This window comes from Stegodyphus dumicola, chromosome 9, assembly GCF_044657685.1.
Source record: "Stegodyphus dumicola isolate Sdum_Otavi_A_Nest chromosome 9, ASM4465768v1".
NCBI lineage: Eukaryota > Metazoa > Arthropoda > Arachnida > Araneae > Eresidae > Stegodyphus > Stegodyphus dumicola.
The window spans coordinates 104,313,675-104,335,691 of NC_140776.1; the positions used below are offsets into that span (position 1 = coordinate 104,313,675).

General features: G+C 32.8%; 1 protein-coding gene across 1 annotated transcript in view; it reads left to right on the forward strand.

The window, feature by feature from the left end:
* Nucleotides 1-22,017, forward strand: part of LOC118198218 (DNA excision repair protein ERCC-6-like) — a 93,194-nt gene that overhangs the window by 61,488 nt on the left and 9,689 nt on the right. Inside the window, exons 15-18 of the mRNA XM_085823851.1 lie at nt 5,309-5,523; nt 17,499-18,022; nt 21,240-21,362; nt 21,461-21,644. Coding sequence (XP_085679977.1) covers nt 5,309-5,523; nt 17,499-18,022; nt 21,240-21,362; nt 21,461-21,644 — 1,046 coding nt within the window. The remainder of the gene's footprint in view (nt 1-5,308; nt 5,524-17,498; nt 18,023-21,239; nt 21,363-21,460; nt 21,645-22,017) is intronic.

A 22,017-nucleotide genomic window follows, 5' to 3' on the forward strand; every position in this document is an offset into this window, starting at 1 on the left:
TCATATTTTATACATTCATGATATCATGAGTAGAAAATTATTATTGCCCAATTTTCATATTTGTGTTTATGCAAACGTATTCATTAATAATTTAACTAGAATTTATGTTTTTCATATCATGTACAGGATCATTCTTAATTTGGTTTTTGAAAAATTTTGTTTGGATTTTTGAGACCATTTAGATCAAAATTTCTCAACTTTTTTTCACTTTCAGTCAGAATATTGAGTATTTTTCCTCTGAGACTTGAGTAAAAATTTTTCAAAACATTCATAAGATCATAATTGTCAACTATTCTGATTTTTCATCACATATGCCAGTCTGCCAGTAGATCACCAAATCTCTTATATGCCCTATATGCATGAAATGCTGTAAGAATGAGAAAAAAGCACATCATATTATATATGAGTGTGATGCCCTTGTCCTCACTCACTTGACTACTTTAGGTATTCTCGGTACTAAAAAGTTAAACCTGAGATCTATTAAGAGGCTGTCAGACTTTATAAACAAAGTGAGCGAGCCAAACAAATGGGGCTAGGAAGCATTGGGTTTAGTGTGTTTGGCAAAAAATGCTATTTAGCAGAGATGCCTGGTACCTGACAAACTCAACCTGAAGAAGATGAGAATTCTTATTCAGTTTCAAGTTTCATTATTTAAGTCCTGTTAATGCAGTATCAAAATTCTCCTTGCATTATCAGTTGAAATCATTTCATTCTCAACAACCTTTTTGTCACTTGAAGTGTACTTTAAATAATTTTGTTTAAATGATTTTAAGATAAAGCTAAACTAGCTTAACCTTCTCTCACACTGGTGCCAGACAAAAAAAGGGAGAGGAATAATTTAATATTCTATGAACCTGTACCTTATACTGTGAGGGGAAGCTGACTGGGATTGATCTAAATCAATTAAATCTATAAACCCATATCCTTAAAATCAATTAACGTATTCAAACTTGCCAATTCAGTAACTTGAAAATAAAAAAAATAACTCTTTGCTGGTGCTTGGGCATAAAATCAAGCTTATATTTTCTACAGATAATGCAATACCTATTAATTTATATATCCCATAAGAATACTACCTTTCTTAAAAAAAATACCAATACTTTAAGTCACCGTAAACTAAACACACAATTATTTATATGACTTTCTCTGGAGATAACAATAATTCAGTGCATTAATATACCACCTCATAAACACCAAGGAAGAAATATTCATAAATGTCAATCAGTCATTTCTCCATAAAATAATAAATTTGCTTAGTTTAATAAATTCCTCAATGTGCTCAAATGATCTAATATCTCAGTTATAGGTGGTTAGGACAAGTTTGAGTTCTGATTTTTAAATAAGACCAAATTCTGATAGAGCCATAATGTGAAGCTCCATGTTTCCAAGAAGTTCTGCTCAAACAAATAGAGTGACTGCAGTAAACCTCAGGATAATAACAAAACTAATGCATGCAAGATTTAACAATAAACTCATTTATTAATTCTAATTTGTCATAAGTTAAGATGGCCGATATTACAATATTTACTTAAAGGATAATAACATTATGGCATATTAAATTTGCATTGAACATACACATCAGGACCTTATCCTAATCTCTGAACATTGAAAAATATTAATTTTAAATCTTTGGAAACATACAAATAAACATCCTTTGAAGCATTGAAAGATATTAATTTTAATTCTTGGCTCATTTACATAGCTATGCATAAACATCATTGCAAGCAAGAAGGTAAATGCTACTTACATGAACAGACTTTGTATTTCAATAAAAAAAATATTGCTATCCTAAGAATAAGAGACTTAGAAAGGAGAATCCATATGAATAAGAGACTGCTCATATTGTTTAAGAGAGGAACCGTTCTACCCATCATGTCATATACCACTTTGGAACAGTGGAACAGTTTTTTCTTGTGTTTCTTAACCAGACCATCACAAGAGCAATCACATTCTCAGTAGGAACAGGAAAACAAATATTCTAAATAGGTATCAATGTCTGGGTCAATTTCTACATCAGTCTGAGCCCAAAGCAGATATTCTGAGTCACTACCCCAGAATTGAATGCAGTTGCATTCTACTTTGCTAATTAAAGAACTGTTTTAAATGGAGTTTGGGTTGATTATCTTCGACAAGACTGATACATCTGTTAAAATTTCTCCTTTGGCTTGCAACTGCTAGAGAAGTCACAGTCCACAGCCAGCTTATGTAGGCAAACCTTCAGCGAGACAAGCTGGCTCCCATTTTGTCTCTTTCTTCTCTTTTGAAACTTTAAGCAAGTCTCTAGGCTTCGTCGACCTTCTTCTCCAAGTTTGACATTCATTGCCTGTTCTCCCCACTAACATGGGACCAAAGGTGAGCTGGTGATGCAAAGGTGTTCACCCATTTCTTCAATCCGTAAAATCATCAAGAAGGTTATAGTGAATGACAGTGCCCATGGCCACATACCCACATGGAGAGGCAAAAGCCTCACATCTCTTTTTTGTCATCTGACTCTTCAAAATCTAGACTAGAGCTGAATTTTACTCTGCTGCAACCCTCTCGGTTCCCATGCCCATAAAAATATCATAGGCTGAAAGTAAGCATGAAATTTATGGCTGATTAATTTCTCATTGGAAAATTTCCCATTGAAGCTTTTAAAGAAAACATTTCAGTTAACAAAGCCTGTCATCTTGATCACCCCTAGCAATGAGTTATCAAACACATGAGAAACAAAATCCGATCCCTTATCTTTAGCAGCGGAAAACTTACTTTCCATCGTTTAATTCCTGGGTAAGAAAAGTTTGTCGCTTCTCTCTTTAGTCACTAATAATTGAGAGGGGGGAAAATACCTCCACACACCCAGTAACAGAGTCTGCGACAGGTCTTCCATTCTCAAAAACACAAGAAGCTGCAAATAATTTTGAAAATGAAGCTTTCCCATTTCAAAACAACAAAAAATGATGCAAAGAAACCACACTGATCATTATAACTACTAGCTGGTTTCTTTAACAAGCTCTCATTCTCTACTTCTAGAACAGATGTTCAGAAAAATACTCTTTAGACTACTCCTAACTCCAGTCATGAGAATATCAACAAAAGAACTGAAAATAATGTAACAAAAGCTTTTTAACTTGTTGCATACTGTGTGCTGATCTATTTCAAACATTTCAATTAAATAAGACCAAATCATGCACTTAATTTAAATTTGTGACACAACACTATCAATAATGATATTTAATCAATAATGATTAAAAACCATAATGCTGACTTCGTTTTAGTATGGTTTTAAATTCAAAATTCAAACTTTAATTATGATAAAATAGCTATAATAATAGTAGCCTGAAAAAATAATATGCAGATCTAATTGGAAAGTCAAGGAAGAGGGCAGTTTGATATGTTAACTGGCTTAAGTTCCTCAGAATCTTATTCTTTCTTTCTTCCCCACTGCGATGCCAACAAAAGAAAACTAGTTTTGACAACATCTCACTCCAAATAAGTATGTCTTGGAGTTTGGCTTATTGTTGAGATCAGATGGAGAAATGCTGTTTTCCTCCTTTCACAACCACTTGGGCTGCTACCATCTGCTGGCTTATCAAAATTCATGTTAGTTGATTGATAACTTTCAATATTGTGTATATATAAATATATTGAAATTAGATTATAATTTTTTTTTTTTTTTTTTTTTAAACCTTTGTAAACAATCTATCTGGTTGTAATGAAAGTTTTCTGCAAAAAAAAAAAATTCTTAACAATGTTAAGGAAAAAAAAAAAAAAAAAAAACATGAAAACAGTGTCTTTAGTGCAGGTAGTAATCACCACCCAACTCTATGATTTTTTGTAAAAGTTTTGGTAGTTTTCCAAAAGCTTAAGCCCAGAAACTTGGTCGTGAGTCCAAAAACAAATCAACCTCATTTTGGAAGGTAGCACCTGCAAAATGTAGCTGCAGGTGTGAAAAAAGGTGGAAGTCCAAAGGAGTGTGTCGGGGCTATATGATGGATGTGGCAAAAGATCCCATACAGGGTCCAGATGGTGAATGCAGACACATGTGTTCTTGCATTATCTTGATAGAACATTACCTTTTTTGTGCCAGAACTCAGTTTGACATTTTTCCTTGACAGCAGTGTCAACGTGGATTAGCATCTCGCTATACACCTTAGTGTCGAGGTTTTTAATTTTTCCAGATACTCTTTGGGGTATAATACCATGGCATTCCCACCAGATACAAAGCATAATCTTTTTGTTAGTCAAATTGTGCTTTGCTACACTGCCAACGGGCTCACTGGTTGCAGACCAACCTTTTTTTCAGCCTGTGTAGCCCTATATAGCATGATTAAGGGACATGGCACTAATGTTTAACTCCTTAGCAAGCTCTCGAGTGGTTGCATACTGATCTTCTTCCACAAGTTCTCGCAGGCGGTCCTTATCAGCATCAGTAGGCCCAGCAGAGCACTCTGCATCTTGAATGCCATCGTCCATGTTTTTGAATTTTCGGTACCAAACCTTCACAGTGTCACATGATACAACATTAGTACCTGAAACTGTACACATAATTTAGCAACATTCTGTAGCTTACTTTTTGCAACAGAGCTGAAAGTAAATGATGGTTTTAATCTGGTAACATGATAGATCCATTTCAGACACCTTGTACTTTAATAATAACGATAATCTTATACAAATTTCACAACACAGTGTTCTAAAGCAAGTTTCTTTCTTTCAGATGTCAAAAACCATTTGATGAAACATGATTAAACATGCTATTGCAAACTGTTTGCACATATGATATTTATGGTGGCGGGGAAACTTTCATTAAAATCTGATATTTATTGATCTAATTTAATTGTAAAATTTTTAGTTTTATTAATAAAATCAAAAAAATTTGCTGCACTTTGTTTGTCAAAAAATTTACTTGAAACCTTTTTCTCATATAAGATTTATTAAGAAAAAGTATTATCACATTCAGACTTTAATTAATTGAAAATAATGACATTTTAAACTTCATCAAGATTTGTTGCAATGGGAAATCAATGAAAAGTTGTATAGATTATTAAAAAGATAAACACCAAGGTATCCAGTAATTTCTTAGATTAGCGTTTAAAACTTTTATTTATAAGAACAATGGAGAATGCTGAAATTTACTGTTATTCTGTCACACATTTTTTCTTTGATATGTTTTATGACATGATTGAATTTTTCTGTTAATAATTATAATTTTTTAATTTTGTATTATTAATCAAGATTGCTTCCATAATTTCAAAAGTACTAACTTTTGAGGAATATTTGATTTCCATGTAATTTTTAACTTGCATATTTTTGTCATTTTCCTATTTAGAATCCCAACATATTTGTTTTTTTGCTCACAACTCGTGTGGGAGGACTCGGTGTCAACCTGACTGGTGCCAACAGGGTTATAATTTATGATCCAGACTGGAACCCCAGCACTGATGCTCAAGCTCGGGAACGAGCATGGAGAATAGGGCAAGAAAAGCAAGTAACAATTTATCGTCTTCTGACTGCTGGAACTATTGAAGAAAAAATTTATCACAGGTTTGTGACTTGAATACTGTAGATGTCTTAATGATGCAATTTTTTTTTTTTTTTTTTTTTTTTTTTTCCTGCATGCTAATTTATGCTATAAATTTAGCAAATTACTTTTGTCAATAAAATTCCAGGACTGTTGTTATCAAATATATTACAGTTGAAGCCATTGTAATAAAGGGACCAAAAACTTGGGTTGCCATGTCTAATTTGATTTTTAAAAAAATCTGATGTGTACACCACATGACTTCCTTGTATTGGAATATTAAATTATACGCGTTTTTTCTTGCATTTCATTTAAACTTATTGGATTGAATTAAATCTACTTCGCCGACAGCGCATAAACCACAATAGAATAAATGCATTCTTTAACATTCACTCTAGTATTTGTTTACCATAGCGACACTCTGGCGCTAGATTCACTTAACAGTATTAATAATTATATAACAGTTAACGCATATATTTCGTTCATATTATAACTCATAATGCACAAAATTTATATCATTTAAAGAATAAAATTATCTAATCGTTGCCACATGTTCTACTCAAATACTATAATAAAGCTAGAATGCTGTATAAAAGAAATTAAGCAAACAAAACAAAAAAGAAACAGTTTTTCATAGACAATTGTGTATTTCTCATTTAATTAATTCAGCTCTCACTTCGCGAGAAGGCAAAAATACATAAAAACTCAAAATATCTATATTAAAAATTATGAAGTAAATCTCAAACACTTATTTCCTCGAAAAAATTCCAGAAAGAATTAAGCATGATTTAATTGGCAATAATAAATGAATGCATTATCTTTGTTGTTGTGAAGCTAAGTTTCTCTAGATTGGCAACAAATCCACTAGTCTCCTGTTTCAAATGTAAACATCAATGGCTGCCATTAAAAACAGGCTTAGCGGCAATTAAACAACTTTAAAATTGCTGATAATTCTAAAAATATTGCACATAGATTTACTAAAGGCATAAAATCCTTAACCGGAAGATAAAAACAACATAATTTAATCATTTTTTAAGCAAAAAATGTACAATTTACAAACATATAAGAGTAAAGAAACTGAGATCACTGAGCTGGGTAACAGAGTGAATATATATATAAATATATTTATATACGTTTGGAACCAAAATACGAGGTGCACATCTACATGTTATAGCAGTCCTATATACAAAATTTCAATGTTCTGAGGCTAGTCGTTTTTGAGTTACGCATGTACGTACATACGTTCGTACAGACGCCACGAAAAATTCTCTTCAGAATTAATTTTAAAGCAGTTTTATAATTTCTTTGAAGGAAAAGAGTATTTTATTCTGTCCTTATGTACAGATATCACGCAAAAACATCGTTAAATTGCATTCAATAGCGGTCAAAATGGATATTTTCGTTGTAATATGCTGCCTGAAACTTTTCGCGATTACAATACTTCCTTTTTACTTCGTACAAGGAAGTAAAAAGATAAGATCATCTCATAAGATAGTGCAAAAATTGATTGAAAAATCACACAAAAAGATTGATTAGCTTTGTCACATCTCCCAGAAGTTGTTAATTATAACTTAAATATTGACAAAGCTGATCAATCTTTTTGTGTTATTTTTCAATCAATTTTTGCACTTTTGGAAGTATTAAAAGTTAGATACAGTTATTTTTACATGCAATTATTAAATTTCTTTTTAATTGTTTTCCAGTTTCACTGTACATTAATAATTTAATGCAAGAAATTACTTAGTTTAAAAACCACGATTTAGACCCATCCTTCCAGTTACACATTTCCATGTAAAATGTACATTTACAATTATGAATGAGCATGAGCCTTGAACAATTTGCTGTCAGAGAGCCCAATGAAAGAATTTGGATGAAAGTGAAAAACTGATTCAAGCTCTTTGTTTCATTAGATGAAGCTCTTTGAATTAATGAATAACACAGTAGATTCTAAGGTATGCTTATTGTGTGTCATGGTTTTTCCAGAATTGAGTGCTATGCCTACCTCATGCAATCTTTCATTTAGGACACAGAAAAAAGTGTAAAAAAAAAAAAAAAAAAAAAAAAGGATAAAATAACAGTAAACTAAAGGTGAGGTGTTTTTATTATTATTATTTATTCTAATAGTTTAAATGGTGTAAATTTAAAGATTAGTAATTTTTCATTTAAAAAATGAAGGAATTCTGGGGAAAATTTTGAAAATAGAAAAAAAAAATTAGTCCAAGATATAAGCAGAGTTTGTTATATCCAATTTATGTACATCTGGAAGTTTGCTGTAGCTGTATAAAATAACATTATGTTTATAGGAAATTAGATGGTACCAAAAATTCATTCGTTATTTCCAAGGGATCATTATAAACCAAGTTTTCTGTAGCAGGATTGTACATTCAGCTTACTAACAGATGGTCCTTTGACCTGTTAAAATACACTGGCAGGGAAATAAAAAATCCCAACACCAAGAAGGTGTTGTGCAACCTGTTGTGCTAGGTAAATGGAATTTGGTAGATGTGTTTATGTATCTGAAAGATGGCATGTGTTCAAATTTTTCACTAGCCGCATAAATGTGGCGCTAGCAGTGCCACTATGAATGTGCAAATCAGGTATGCTTTAAATATGTGCTGTAAAGTGATTGTTATTTTTTAGTTATCTTTGAGATTTGACATCAGTCAAAAATGCCATTAAGAAGACAAAGAAGCCATTATCGACAGCTCAGTGACTTTGAATGAGGCCGTGTAATAGGGCTATGAGAAGATTTTCTTTCCACAATATTGCAGAAAGACTTGGCAGGAATGTATCCACATGATTGTTGGCAGCAGTGGTCTAAGGAAGGTATTGGCTCAAGAAAACCAGGTTCTGGGCAGCCATGTGGCACTGCTGAGAGGGGAAGACTGCCATGTTTAGTATATGGCCGTGACACATCAAACTGCAGTAGAAATTCGAACTGAAATTTGGCACCACAGTGATACAATGAACTGTTACCAATGGATTACTTGAAGGACAGTTTTGCACCAGATGCCCTGTAGCATGCATTCTACTGACTCCAAACCACTGCCCTTTGGGATGTCAGTGATGAGAGCTCATTGCAGGATGGAGTGGAGATCTGTTGTGTTTTCTGATGAAAGCTGGTTTTGCCTTGGTGCCAGTGATGGCTGTGTGTTTAGAAGGAGGCCAGGTGATTACCTGCAACCAACCTTTTTGCAGCGTAAACACACTGGACTTGCACCTGGAATTATGGTCAGGGGAGCAATTTTGTATGACAGCTGGAGCACTCTCATGGTTATCCCATAGGCTCTGATTGAAAATTTATACGTCAATCTGAGGATTCAACCTGTTTTGCTACCATTTATGAACAGCATTCAAGGGGGTGTTTTCCAGCTTGATAACGCTCACCCTCATACCACTGTAACTCAACATGTCCTATTAGCATATTGCCTTGATGGGCTAGATTACCAAATCTTTCTCCAATCGAGTACATTTGGACATCATTGCACGACAACTCCAGCATCATCTACAACCAACATTAACCATCCTTGTATTGGCTGACAAGTGTAACTCCATCACACAAACTGACATCCAAAACATGTATGGCATAATGCATGAACGTTTGCATGCTTGCATTCAAAATTCTGATCAATATGTCAGTTATTAATGTATCAGCATTTCACATTTGAAATGGCTCTTCTCGTGCTTGCATAACCTATGATCTTGAAAATTTAATCAATCAAATATGTTACCTAGATGAATGTATTGCCAAAATTTCATTACACTACATTCTTGGTGTTGTGATTTTTTTTCCATTAGTGTAAGTTTTCATCCCTCTCTGTACACAGCAGCCGGTATATTTAGAGCTTTTGGGAGCAAGCAGTAAGATTCTTTTAGAATGCTTCTTGGCATGCCTGTCACACCATCGAAAATTCTTTCAAATTTTGACTTTCAGTTGAAGAGCCCTTAGAGGCACACTTGTAGAGGAGTGGTTTAAATATGTATTTCTTAGCTGTCAACTTTCACAGTTTTTCATCATATCTCCCATTCTTCTAGTTACAATGAGTGTGATGAGAAACTATTAAAGTAAATGTTTTACAGCAACAAATGAAATTTAAACTATGTAAATTGCGTTCCTCCATCCGTAGTAATTTTCGACTTAATTTTCTTACTAGATTTTGTTTGATCCAAATTGTCTACTGTAAATATTTTGTAAAACATTTACAAAAATTCGGCCAGTGTTTAATCAGTTAATATTTGTATTTAATTTTGTTTTACATCAATGTATGTTGTGTTACTTATCCATACAATGATGTACACAATGTTATGTACATTAATTATTAATTTTATTTTCATTTTATTTCAAAGATGCTTATAAACAAAAGCTTCCTTTTGTTATTCTTACTTTAAAATCACTTTATAGATATTTCTAGAACCTGAAAGTATGTAAGGTGAAATTAAGTAAAAAAAAAACTCTATTTTTTTTTGTCATATAGCACAAAAACGTGCTAAAATCTTATACTAGAACTTTTTTGCACACTAACATGGTATTTCATATTTCAAGGTTTGCCCTTATGGCGCATTTCGTAGATATCTGCTTCTCAGTAATAAATAAGATTAATTAAATTTTTACAGTATTTACTTAATGCATTGTATTTTATAGTAAATGTGTAAATAATGAAGTTCAGTTTCAGTGGAAACGTTGTGTAGACATTCTACACTGTTCATCAAAATTAAAGGATGATGTAAAAAAATATGCTCACTAATTTAATGTTGCAACCAATGTCCAGTGCTTTAATTATTTATGTTAGTTAAATACAATTGAGCATAAAATTGGACTTCCACACATATGTTAGTGCCGGAAATATGCAAATTCGGTGATTGACTATGTAGTGTGCAATGGCCATGTATTAGAATTCCAGTCTGTAGTGTTTTTTAAAGAGAATGTGGTTTCTGAGAGTGATTGATATCCAGTAGTTATGGCTCTAAGATATCATTTGAGTGAAGATCAAAAGTGGTGAATAATTAGTAGAATCAAGGTAGGTCAAACCAGAGCTGTGGAGTTGGTAGGGAAAATGACTACCGTAATTTCCGGAAGAAACGCCACGGCATTTACGTGTTTAAAACTTAAATTTTCAGTGGGAGCGGCATTTAGGTGCACTAAAAGTAAAATATTTTCTATGATGGTCATTGTACATAGTTTGGATGGCCTTGTCATTGTGCATAGACTGGTGCTATTCCCACACAAAAGACCATTCAGTTGCTTTTTGCGAACGTTATTTTGTTTACATTCTTTCCCTTGAACGAACCTACATGCCTTATTCACCCTAAACGAGATCTCAGAACAATAACATTCTTCCCCCTTTCAAATCAACATTCTCATCAGTTTGAATAGTCTCTCTCCTCTGCCATTCGATGAATCTTCCAGGATCCATCCTCTCCCCACCCCTGCCATTTCTGCAATTTTTTTCAAAGGCAGACACGACTCCACCTGCCTCGCAATAACGAACTCTGACGTATTTCCCCTTCAGCATGAATGGATTTTTCTTGGCATTCTGCCAGATACAGATCCCATCAGTTTGGGTACAAGTACTTGTTGAATAGTTTTTAAGTAAGAAGGGAGCGGAAAATTTTTGAAAATGACCCTAAACGGCACAGAAGCTATACTGCTGGTTTTAAGCTTAATGTAATTTCACGTGCTGAACAAACTGAAAATCGAGCAGCAGCTCGAAAGTTTGAAGTGGACGACAGATGTATTCGACGTTGGAGAACTGAAAAAGAACTTCTTAAAAATATGCCACAACAGAAACGAGCCAAAAGAAGTGTTACTGTAAGGTGGCCAAATCTAGAGGACGACCTTGCAAACTGGATAAAGGAGCAACGAGGAAAGGGAATGGCAATTTCGACTGTAAAAATTCGCTTACAAACAAAATTTATAGCAAAACGAATGAACATAAATGATTTCAAAGGAGGTGTAGCAGATTTATGAAAAGAAAAATATTTCTCTGCATACTAGTCGGACAACAATTACCAATGGACTGGCAGGATAAAAAGTCATCTTTTCTAAAATATGTGACAGCTATTATTGACAAAAAAAAAACTTTTTCGGTCGCAGATAATAAATATGGGTGAAACGCCGTTAGCTTTCAACTCTCCTGCAAACAAAACTGTTGATGAAACTGGTGCAAAAGCTGTATCTGTGTTTATGGCGGGGCATGAAAGAACGTCATTTACATGTGTGTTAGCTTGTGCTGCAAACGGTGGCAAGCTAAAGCCGATGATCATTTTTAAACGAAAGACTATTCCGAAGGGAGATTTTCCTAATGACGTAAATTATTTAATCATGCACGAGTGCCTACAAAAAGTTTGGCAGTGTCGTATGGGATCTTTTTCCAACCAAAAGGGTTATTCGTAATGGATTCCATGCATGCTCATTTCTTTGAGTCAGTGAAAACCAGATGTCAAAAATTGTCTACGACCGAAGCAATAATTCCTGGTGGTTTGACAAAAATCTTACAACCATTATATTTGTCAGGTAATAAATCCTTCAAAGCTGAAGTCCGAAAGCGGTGGGAGTGTTGGATGAGTGAAGGATTGCATGCGTAAACCAAAAGCGGTAAAATGCGTAGAGCATCTTATGAAGAAATTGCAAAGTGGGCAGGAAGTGCATGGAAATCGGTAGAAACATCGTCAATAGTAGCAGGGTTCAAAGAAGCTGAAATTATATCCTTAGATAAAAGACTGTAAACCAAAAGGATGAATGTGACGATCTGGAAGACTTAGATCAGGATTCACTAAATCTTTTTAATTCAGATAGTGAAGAATCAGATTTTGAGGACTTCATATGATGTATAGTTTGCTGTAATTTGTAAGTAAAATTTAAAATTTCCTTTTGTCATCCAAATTTAATATTTCATTGTTGCAACATTTTTTATAATATAGTCTGAGTATTACAAATATGGACTTCTTTAGTAGGTAAATATAAGAATATACGGGAAGATAAATATATTTTCCACTTTTCTTACTGTTAATTTATTTTTGAGTTATGGTTTCATTTCATGCATTTTTCTTAACTGGTATGTCATATATGAGGCCTTAGGTTGAGTTTTTGCATCTATATGCCCCACAACGATGTCATGCGCAGTTTAATCTATTGCGGCGTTTACGCTGATGCAGCGTTTCTGTGTAATTTTAATTTTTTTCCCGCCATTTTTCTTGAGTGCGGCATTTACACTGATGCGGCCTTACTTCCGGAAATTACGGTAATTCTGACTCCTGGAAATTTAAAGACTCCGGCTCCCTCATATATATGTAAATATGTACACATGGGTTGCAGCTTATTTTTTTAATATAAAGGAAGTAATAGATGCTACAGAAAAAAAATTCACATCAGAGAAAATTATTTATATTAGTTTGCATTTATTATGAAATGGAAAACCTGACTTTAGTAATTTCTAAGAAAAAGTATAGCTTCGGCAAGATCTTCTTTGGTAAAGGGCCATAGATCCAATTTGATGAGTTTCAGAGCTGAGAAGAGTCTTTTCGCTCTGACTTGAGTAGAAGGGAGAGCTGTTACTGTGAGGGCTACTTCTTTTAACTTTTCAGGCTAGATTTTTACAAGTTCTCAAAGAGGTGTCTTCCAAGACCAATCATATTTCTCTAATCATATTTTCTTCAAAGACCATATAGAAATTTTGTTTTTATTTTTTCATTTTTATATCTAAAAGCTCTTGGTTTTTATTTTCATTTTATTTTATTTTCATTCCTAAGCCTTTAGTATTATCCAAATATTTCTCAAAATCTAATTCATCACTGGAAGAGAATGATAGAGACTCAGTTGCAATGTCTGCAGTTTGACTTTTCCAATTGTTTTGAGAATAATTTCATTCTTAATGAAAGTTATAGAAGGCTTTCTTTGCCTTTTTAATTTATTTGTTATCAAACAAAATTCGGTGTTTTGGATTTACACATATGGAAACCAGCAAGATCTCATTGTCTAGCAAACTGGTTTCCCATTTTTTTTATTGAAGAAATGATTCCTTCTGCAATAAACCCTCCATTTCAGAAACAACAAACATCACGTTCTTTCATTCTCATCTCCTGTTAATTCATCAGATTATAGCTTTTTTGTGGCTATATACAGTATAGAAAGAAGAGTTTCCAATTCTGCAAGATCGTTCCACAGTCTTTCTGTTAGTGAAACACTAGGGTTATCCATATCTTCTAAAAAAGTTCTTAGTTCTAACAACCTCTATATCATCAAATATGTACTTCCCCATCATGTTGTTTCATCAATAATTGCTCCTTTTCCTGCTCCCTTCCTAAGAATGGCATCAATTTTGGGAGTTCTAGCTGTTTACCTAAATTGAAACTAAATTAAGTAGTTTAATCAATAATTGCAAATATCACATCCATCCTCCTCCCTTATAGTTATTTATTACTATGTCAATAAAATAGAAAATAACTATTTCTTAACACGTTGAGCGCCATGCATATGTTTTAGGCAATCCCATTCAGGCCATGTGCTTCGCTTAAAAGCACTGCTATTGTAGGGCCAGTGATTTGTATCGCTGTAGAAGAGAGCTACAAGTTGTGAAAAAGAAGACGTTCCGTCGAACAAAAATGCAAGAATATTTAGAAGACAACAACATAAACTCTGAAGAAAACTGGGAAAAATCTCTGAAGTACGAAAATATTGTAAATTACGTTATGAGAAAAATGCAACAGAAGCTGGTAGAGTAATGGCCAGAAAAAAGACTAAAAGAGTGTTGCCACATTTTGTAATAACTGTAATGGAGAACCGTTTTTAATCTTACTGTGTTTCATTGAAATCTAAGGAATCAAAATTAAGTAAATTTTAAATAAATTTTGTCTAATTTCATAAAACAGTGTAAATTTTATAGTTATATATCATGTTACACGCTGTCAGCCAGCAGCGGTCGACGCAGCCTAAACAAAAAGGTCTAGTGTCAGCCACAAATGGCTGACGCAACCTAAACGGAAAGTTTAGTGCAACCACAGATCGCTGACGCGGCCTAAACAGAAAATCTAGTATCAGCCAATGATAGCTGACGCGGCCTAAACGGAAAATCTAGTGTCAGCCACAGATGTCTGACGTGGCCTAAACGGAAATTCTAATGTCAGCCACAGATGGCTCACGCAGCCGAAACGGAAAATCTAGTGTCAGCCACAGATGGCTCACGCTGCCTAAACGGAAAATCTAGTGTCAGCCACAGATGGCTGACTCGGCCTAAACGGAAAATCTAGTGTCAGCCACAGATGGCTGACGTAGCACTCAACGTGTTAATGTATATAGTCCATAAATAAATATAATAACTCAGTTTGTCATTAAATCTTTTTTCAATTCAATTTAATTTCATTTCAAATTCAAACTGTCAAATATAAACTGGAGTCTGAGTCGACATGTTTTTAGCGACTCCAACCCTGACTCATTTTACCCAAAAATCTGCCTAACTTTGATTCTGACTCCACAGTCCTGGGTCATACACAAATGGAGGTAATCCAAGATTTGAATATTCCTCAAAGTGTCATATTCAGAGCTTGGAGCCACTTTTTAAATGATGGATCAGTTGATAGGAAGCCTGGTGAAGAGTGATCAAGAGCAACAACTGCATCAAAAGAATGTTTTCAGTAATTGTCGGCTCAAATAAACAATGAAGCAACTATAAGCGATTTGGTTTTAGACCTCCAGGCTGCCACAGGAACTCAAATTAGCTATTCTGCTGCTTGATATAAGCTTAACGAGGCTGGACTGTATATAGGTGTGTCGAAGACCTGTTTAAACTGCTGCTGTCATCATGTTCAGTGGAGCCAACATGACTGGGCCTGAGTATTTACTTATGATTCCAGATATAGTCTGAACAGTGATCCTAAACTTGTTTTGATCTAGAGAGAGTAAGGTATTTGCAATCTGGCTTCCCTTATCCATGAAATATCCCGTTTCCACAACTGCAGTGTAATGGTTTGGGAAGGAATGATGACAAATGGCCGTACCGAGCTGCATGGCTTTCAAGAAGGTTCTATAACCACTCGAAGATGTGTAAATGATATATGAGGTATTGGAACCCCGAGTTAGACTGTTTAGGGATGCTGTTATCCCAGAGTTTTTGCTAATGGATAACAATGCTCGGCCTCATCGAGCATGTGTGGTGGCAGAATAGTTGCAAACACAAGATATTACTCGAATAGATTGGCTACTTTACTCACCGACTTGAACCTGACTGAGTATGTGTGGGATGCCTCAGGGTGCCAAATTTCAACATGCCAAATTCCTTCCTAGATTCTCCAGGAGCCGAAATGTGCACTTTTAAGAGTGGCGTTCAATTTCACAAGACCTGATCAACACTTAGGTAAAGTCTATGAAATCAAGATGTAAGGTATGTATATATGTTCAAGGTGACGATACACCGTAATAAAGAAAAAAATTTATCTTCAGGTGACTTAATTTTTCAGTATTTTGCAAATAATCAAATGCCAGACATTGTAATTTATGCTAACTAATGCTTTTGTGCAAATTTCTACCAATAATTTTTCATTAAATATCAGTTACATTTTATTTCTGTCCTTATCCTTTAATTTTGATGACCAATGTAAATATACAGATGAAATGTCAAATAATTACTAACATTGCTGTAATTAAGATAAATTAATATGCTTTATTGAATAATTATGCTTAAGATTATCAAAATTTTATGATCATGTCTCCTACTCTTAAGTGTATGTTTGGTCATTCAGTTTTTCAGTTTCATGATTAAATGCATTGGAGTCTCTTTGTTGTACTTGAATTATTTAGGCAAAAATGTAAGTTAATTACATTTTTACTAAATACTTGATATGATATTCAGATTAACATTGTTAGTTGTTTGTACATAAGTTGTTACAATTCGTGTAACACTTTTATGAGACACACCTTATGTTTCGTGAAACAGCAAATTATTTAATTAAACAAATGTTAAATTATTTAGAATATTTAAAGTAAATTTGAGCAAAAGTATCTTACCTAAGCAAAAGATAAAGGGCCAATTAGACAAATTTGCTAAGATTTGGGAAAAAGCTTATAAAAACCAAACTAGAACAGTATTTACGAAATTCGCAACACAGCATGTTACAAAATAAAGAACAAATAAAATAATGCCAATTTTATTTCTATATTTGTTGAAAATCATATGAATAAGATCAATATAAAACATTATGAGAAACATAGAAATTAGTTTCTCTTCTACAAACAATATTTGCATAGAAGAGTAATCATTGTTTGATCACAGCTTTATGTAGATGACATAATATGAAGTATAAATGTTACATTTTCAGTCATTTCTAATAAAATAATAATATTGGACCTTAAATCTGAAGAATAATTCCATGATGTAAGGAAATTATCATCATGGATAATATATCTGCTACAAAACAAGCGATTTGTGTAGCTAATATTAATGTTACTGAAAAAAATTTTGCATTGTTATAAATATTTATATTTAGTTATCTTGCTGTTGAAAATATGTAATATTTATTGTTACTTACACAATTATTTAGAATTGATTCTTAGACCATTTATTTTTATAAGTTTCTTTTGAAATGGAGTTCTCTCGATATTGAATATGCAGTACTATATCATCACTGGTGATTTTTGCAAGTGTTGTGATCGACGATATACTGTCATTCAGCACTAAAAGGGTTAACAGTATTAAAATTATAAAAGTCATGTATTTTTTGTTTTATTTACATTTTTTGTAAAATATTAAAAATAGCTGCTAAAAATTTCAGTTTATGTAATTAAGTTCATGTAATAATTAATAGGTTCTTTATTTTAATTGTATTTTGAATTAGTTATTCCTCTTCCTTTTTTTTTTTAAGCATAGGCATGATTGATTAGCTTTCTGTTATTACTTTATATGAGCAAATATATATATCCATACCATATTTTTAATAATTCTTCCCTCTATATTATTTCTTCTTATTAAGACAAATATGCATATTTCTCTGTCCTTTTTATCTTTAGGCAAATTTTCAAGCAGTTTGTCACAAACAGAGTTCTAAAAGATCCAAGGCAAAGGCGTTTTTTCAAGAGCAATGACTTGTATGAACTTTTCACATTCAATGAAGTAGGTCCTCAGGGAACTGAAACAAGTGCTATTTTTGCTGGTACTGGATCTGAAGTTAAAATTCCAAAAAAATCACATAAACGGGCAGCAGAAACTGGGAAGGAGTCTGTGGTTCGATTCGCAAAGGAAGGAAAAGGTGCGGTTTCATTCAGTCCCGAAAAACTGGAACAAATGAAGCAGTTAGCTAAAAAATTAAGTCTGGAACTAAGTAAGAAAAATTCAAGCAGTGAAAAAGTTGTTAGACCATCCACAGAACAAAAAACCAACCAGACTTCCCAGATTTCTGTTGTAGAAAATCCCTCCACAAAACAGGATACCAGGCAGATTTCCCATATGTCTGTTGCGGAAAGGAAAAGGGCAGAGGAAAAATGTATATCTAAAGACAAAATTGCCAAGAAATTGAAAAAACAAAAACCTCCTAGTAAGTGAATATTTATTTTTCCCCCTTGTTATTATTAGATTTATTAATTAGCTGAGCATATTTTATTTATTTACTATTAATTGAGCTAGACTTATTTAAAATTAGGCAAAGTAAACCCAAAAGATAAAGTTAATATTTAAGAGAAAAAACTCTATTCCCTGTGAAAATGCATTTCACGGGGCAGTAATGGAGGTTCTTCAATATTCAGAAATGTAGCATTTAAATAGAAGATGTAATTAATTAATAATAAAGAAAACAAAGGTTGTCATACCTTTTGAACAAATTAGAACTGAAAGAACTAAAACATTATTAAATTAAACAGTTAACAGTTAATGACAAAAGGACAAGTTAAACAGTTAAACAGTTAACAGTTAATGACAAAAGGACCAAAATTAAAATAGAAAATAGATATCTCATAGAGAAATGATGCGAGGTATTGAAGGAGCAAAAGTATTCTGCAAAGTTTGGCTGAAAATGCATCATTTAAATAGAAGAAATAAAGTTCGACATAGTATGTATTCAACAAAATAAGAACTAAAGAATTTGAAAAATAATAATAATTTGAAAGAGTTCGGATTTTAATGATTGCCCAAAAGGGTTTGTTAATGTTTTCTGTGTTCTCTCGGGGCTTGCAGTCTTCTTTTGCACTAACTCCTCCTAATTCCTCTTTTTTGTTTTTTAACTTTATTATTTAGCTTTGTTTTTTTCGCACTTACACCATACACAATTCAACAGCCAAATTGTAAATATGTTAAGAGCAACATATGTTTAGAAATTGCCAATGCAGTGTTAGCATACATTGCCATGCAAGAGGTGCATCGGACTAAAAAGGTTGAGAGCCACTGATACAGGCCTTTTTCAAAAATGTCAGGTAAAATTTTAACTTTTTTTCAAAAAGTTAGGGATGTTTAAGGGAAAAAAGTGGGTTTTAGTCATTTTTCTCAAATAATTCTGCATGCTTTAAATAGTATCCAGAAAACAAAAATTTCCCTTCTGAGTGGTACAGATTTTTGAATCTGCTCATGAAGGCCTATTTTTAAACAGCGATTATTAGCTAAATTTGTATGCTTACTTATTTCAATATCTGTTATCGTGAACTTTCATTCATTAAGATGATACTTACACCATTAAGTAAGAAATTAACATATTTTAAATTATAAGCTAATATGTACCATTTGACAAAAAATCTCATGACTGGATAAAGGCAGTCATGCTATTGAGGGTTAAAAGACGAACTGTAGCATAAACTTCGTTTTTCTTGCAAAAATTTCATTTTGAATTATCTTGTGTTTAACATAGTTTTATCAACTGGGCTGTAGTTTGATCTCCACACCTGTCACCAGAAATGTAAACAGCATCTACAATTTGGATCACTTTATTTGCAAAATAAAGAAGATGGATATGCAATAGGAATTCTTTTTCTTTTCTTATTTTTTCCTCTTTAATTTATCAAGAATAAGGGAAGAGGGCATTCCTTTTAAGTAGTCTAAGTTGATGTGTTCATTATGCAGATCATCGTTTGTAATTTGGTCTTTGATTATAATGTGTTTATTCTGCATTTTATTATTTATTTGTTTTGGAGAAAATGCAGGTGCTTTAAAAATGTAATTTTGTCGTGTATACTTCTAATTTTATGGCAAAGTATAATAAATAACTATTATTGTACTATATAAAATAATTATAATTGTAATCACTTATATTTAGATTAATAGTATTATCATATAACTATTATTATTATAGTAATTATGCTGCAAGTAATAATTGTCATAATTTTGTAGTTTATCATTGTAATTAATTATAATAATTTCTCTTTAATAAATGACTACAGGGAGAAAAAAGACTTCTGAAGAACAAAAATTCCATAATTTTTAGTGGTCTTGTTTTTAAATGTAAGTGATGAAATATGTTCTTGTAATTTACTTAAGTTACGACAGTTTTCTCCCTTGATCTCCAGGCTGGAAACAAATAAAATTCTTAGCATTTATTTCTGTGAATATCAATGAAAGACAGGTGATGGCAGGATGACTGGAGGGTGGGTGAGACTTTCACATTATAGCGCTAAATTCATGTGCAGTGGATTGCAAGAAAACATTTCGTACGAGAATAGGAAAGCATGAGCAGTGCACTACAGTGATCATTACATTCTTGTTAAAGTTCAAAGTTATCATTTGTTGCTCTGACAGACAAGCAAAAGAAGCTAAGAAAAAAAAAAGAAAGAAAGAAACAGTGTTAACTATTTAATCTCAAACACATGTGACCCTCACATGCATAACTATGTAATTAACAGCTTGTTTAGGCAACTGGTGTGTTTGGGCTGAATGGCAACCAAGGCTGCATTAGTAATGTTTTCCAAGCCACAGATAAGTGAGCTGTTCTTCGCTGTTTTCTTCAGAAATGTAACCATTCTATTACCTCTCTTTAGAAGTATCATTACTTTAAATATATGTTATATTATGTGATCGGTCATTATAAGTAATAATTATATTAATTAACTCATTTTTCATTCCAGTATGATTCTTAAATTCGTCACTTTTGTTTTCAGACACCAAAAGAATAATATTTATTATGAATGATGCATTGTTATTTTATTTTATTTTATTTTTTTTTTTTTTTTTTTTTTTTCAGAATGAACAGTTTTTTCCAAAGTTTGATATTTCTTTTAAAAATCCTATACTTTTCCCCCTTGAATAGTTAACTGCACATTTACTCCTTATTCTAAACATGACTTAGTTTTCTTTATAAAGTTTTTTGGAAAGGTGTCTTTTCCCAGGCAACATATAAAAGACAGGGCAACAAAGAAGTTTGGTGAATTTCACTGTTTAATGACTTGCTAAATCATTTACAAAACTTTATCATGTTATTGCTGATTATAAATTTAAGGCTGCCATCTGAATAAAGTTAAAATACATTAGTGATATCTGCAATTTCATTCCTGAATTCTGAAAAATGATAAGAATTGTTATTATTAGTTTGGCTTTCTGATAGTAGCCTTTGAGATCTGATAACCCTTAAATTTAATTTTTTGTCTTAAATTAATTCTTTAATTCTTTGTCTTTAAAAATAAATGTCTGAGTTACATTTTTTTTATTTAATTTATAATTTTATACATGTAAGTTTGTATACATTAATGTGCATTTTTAAATAAGTCAACTAAAATAGATTCAACTGGGAAATTATCTTGATGTATCTAATTATTTTTTTCTCTTCCTGGAAATAGAAGTTGATGGTGAAAAGATTGATTATGTAGTTAAAACAGATATATATAAGCCACCTAGGACTGAAGAAGAAGAAAATACAAAGCAGGATGATTATGTCCTTAGCAAATTATTTAAAAAGTCAGGTATAAAATATTTTCTGTATTTTTAAACTTCTAACCATACTTTCTGCCAGTCTTAAATACAAAGTGAAACAAAGTAATGTTTTCTGTGCATTTTTAAGGTGTTTATACTGCTCTAAAACATGATACAATAGTGGAGGCTTCTGATCCCGATTACATGATTGTGGAAGGAGAAGCCGAGAAGGTTGCCAAGCAAGCCATTAAAGCATTGAAAGAGTCCAGACGTATGTGTGCCAGAGCTTCTGAAGGCATACCTACATGGACAGGCCAGCATGGTGGAGTGAAGTAGGTTTTTTTATTACTTTATAAATCATCATTTATACTCAGTGGTGTGGTTAAAAGCTTGCATGCTTGAATGTAATTATGTGATTGTATTGCGCATAATTGTATGATTGTATACAGGGCCTAATTTTGGTAATGATGTACTAAAACAAATGTGATGTACCACTTTTAGTTAATTATTTAGTTTTTAGATAGTACCATGAAAATTAGTTGTGTTAATCATTTCGTGAGACTGCTTGATGCTAAAGTGGCTAGCGCATCATGCAGCTGCACCACAGGTTCGGAATTTGATCCTTGGGCTGGGCAAGCTTGACTGAGCCTTTCGTCCCTTGAGTGGGTCGACAAAATGAGTACCAAGTTCGCTTGGTACCAGGGC